Here is a 3,001-nt window from a genome sequence, read left to right on the forward strand (position 1 = left end):
CTTGTATATATGTAGATGTAATTTATAAATTTATTATATATATATTCATACTATGCCCCCCAGTGGCACAGCGGTATGTCTGCGGACTTACAACGCTAGAAACCGTGTTTCGATACTCGTGGTGAGCAAAGCACAGATAATCCATAGTGTAGCTTTGTGCTTATCTTCAAACAAACAAACAAATATCCATACTATATTTTGTTTACCTTACCCTGTTTCATGTTTTTCCTTCTTGGCTCCTGATTTCTATCGTTAACTTCACATACACTCTAAGTGTTCACTAAAGTCTGGTAGTTTTCATGTTATCGATTAACTGATGAAAAGAGCATGAATTATTTGGGAAAATAAATATTAGGTTTTCAATATGCTCAAAGAGAAACTACAGAAACGAAACTTTGATAAATGATTTTAACAAACTACTTTTCTTGTTTTTACCACAGAAGTTCTTCAAACATATTTCAATTCGTTCTTAAGACTTTTCTTTAATATTATTTAAGAAATGAGTTTTTTGTTCTTGACATCTGTACTTTTGGGAAGTAATTAATTTTAAGAATTAAAGCTTGTCAAAATTGAAATAGACTAAAATTAATTCTATATAAAAACACTTTTCTAAATTATATAGGTTCCCAAGTTCTTTAGAGATTAACAGTTAAACAGAGTCTTGTAGTTCTTTAGGGATTAACAGTTAAACAGTCTTGTAGTTCTTTAGAGATTAACAATAAAACAGAGTCTTGTAGTTCTTTAGAGATTAACATTTAAACAGAGTCTTGTAATTCTTTAGGGGTTAACAGTTAAACAGTCTTGTAGTTCTTTAGAGATTAACAATGAAAATTAACATTTAAACAGAGTCTTGTAGTTCTTTTGGGATTAACATTTAAACAGAGTCTTGTAGTTCTTTAGGGATTAACAGTTAAACAGAGTCTTGTAATTCTTTAGGGATTAACATTTAAACAGAGTCTTGTAGTTCATTATGGATTAACAATGAAACAGAGTCTTGTAATTCTTTTGGGATTAACAATTAAACAATCTTGTAGTTCTTTAGAGATTAACATTTAACAGAGTCTTGTAGTTCTTTAGGGATTAACAGTTAAACAGAGTCTTGTAGTTCTTTAGGGATTAACGTTTAAACAGTTTTGTAGTTCTTTAGGGATTAACATTTAAACAGAGTCTTGTAGTTCTTTAGGGATTAACATTTAAACAGAGTCTTGTAGTTCTTTAGAGATTAACAATGAAACAGAGTCTTGTAATTCTTTTGGGATTAACAGTTAAACAGAGTCTTGTAGTTCTTTAGGGATTAACATTTAAACAGAGTCTTTTAGTTCTTTAGGGATTAACAGTTAAACAGAGACTTGTAGTTCATTATGGATTAACAATTAAACAGAGTCTTGTAGTTCTCTAGGGATTAACAGTTAAACAGAGTCTTGTAGTTCATTACGGATTAACAATTAAACATAGTATTATTTGATATATATTTCTTCACGTATTTATTTCACACGAAAAACAAAATACAATTTACAGAATGTTTTATCAAATAGTTTCTATAGATTAAAAGTTGACGTCTGTTGTCCATCTTTTCGTTTTCACGTCCAGGCGATGACTTCTACAAAGATGGTAACAAATATAACATTAACAAAACTGTAGTATATTATCTGATACAAAGTACATGTGTAATAGTGAAAGATAGACAAATTCAACAGAGTAACGAACTCACTAAAATGGACTTGTGTGTTTCGTGATTCCGGAATTTCAGTTTATTATAGAGAAGATTTGGTTTGTTTTCTTAACATGAAAGTTATACAATAAGCTATATACTAACTGATATTTTTCTCTGAAACGTAAACTACTGTTGAAATATTACAAACTTTAGTTTTGCACATTTTACGACTGAGTAACAAATTTGAAAACAAAAGACATTTTACGGTTGTTAGTTTAATTTTCTTATTATTATGATATATCATTTATTTTTAGCTACACTGATATCACACTTATATCAACACCGATACCAACACTGATATCAACACGCATAATCAATACACTGAAGAACTCGTTATCCTTACAGGTTAACACTTTCAATAAGATTTCTAATGCAGGATAATGTTAAAATTACCCTGCCAACTCTGTGACGAGGACATGAATTAAACTTACCATAAATGATATTAAAAAAATCCACTTGTCTAAACTAGCGACCAATCCCTGTTCCATATCCTCCACCGAATCCTGCTCCAAATCCACCACCTTGTCCACCTCCTTGACCACCACCAAACCCGGCACCAAACCCGGCACCATGGCCACCTCCGCTACCACCGCCGAAGCCGGCACCAAAACCAGCACCGTAACCACTGCCTCCTCCTCCTCCTCCTTGGCCAAAACCAATACCACCACCAAAACCTCCTCCAGCTCCGCCTCCAAATCTATTTCCGAACCCACCAAACCCTCGACGAGGATATGACTCTACTAAAGTTGTGGCCAGAACAACGATGACCAAAGCAAGTGATATTTTGTTGTTCATTGTGTCTGAAACGTAAAATATATAGAATTAAAACTTGATACTAACAAATAACGCTCACGTAAAAATTAAAACATTTCCAATATACATTTACTGTCTCGTGACATCTTCAGTTAGTAAAAATAAATGTTTTTTGACATTCCACATATAATTAATATTTTTTTATTCCCCTCTATTTGGCTCTATTCACTTCAGGGCACATTTAACAATTTACAACCTTCAAGTCAAAGTTTAGAAATAAGACTCATAGGCCCGGCATGGCCAGGTGGTTAGGGGCGCTCGACTCGCAATCTGCGGATCGCGGGTTCGAATACCCATACCACCTAACATGTTCGCCCTTTCAGCCGTGGGGGCGTTATAACGTGACGGTCAAGTCGTTAGTAAAAGAGTAGCCCAAGAGTTGGCGGTGGGTGGTGATGACCAACTGCTTTTCCTCTAGTCTTTCACTGCTAAATTAGGGACGGCTAGCGTGTGGCTTTGCGCGAAATTCAAAAA

The 3,001-nt window shown here is 34.0% G+C and overlaps 1 protein-coding gene across 1 annotated transcript; it reads right to left on the reverse strand.

Annotated features, from left to right (window-relative positions):
- Window positions 1-2,179: 2,179 nt before the first annotated feature.
- On the reverse strand, window positions 2,180-2,509 carry LOC106477766 (glycine-rich cell wall structural protein-like). The gene has a single exon (XM_013938295.1). It carries the CDS (start codon window positions 2,507-2,509, stop codon window positions 2,180-2,182), a length of 330 nt encoding a protein of 109 aa, XP_013793749.1.
- Between the last annotated feature and the right edge of the window lie 492 nt (window positions 2,510-3,001).

This window comes from Limulus polyphemus, unplaced genomic scaffold, assembly GCF_000517525.1.
Source record: "Limulus polyphemus unplaced genomic scaffold, Limulus_polyphemus-2.1.2 Scaffold78244, whole genome shotgun sequence".
Lineage (NCBI taxonomy): Eukaryota > Metazoa > Arthropoda > Merostomata > Xiphosura > Limulidae > Limulus > Limulus polyphemus.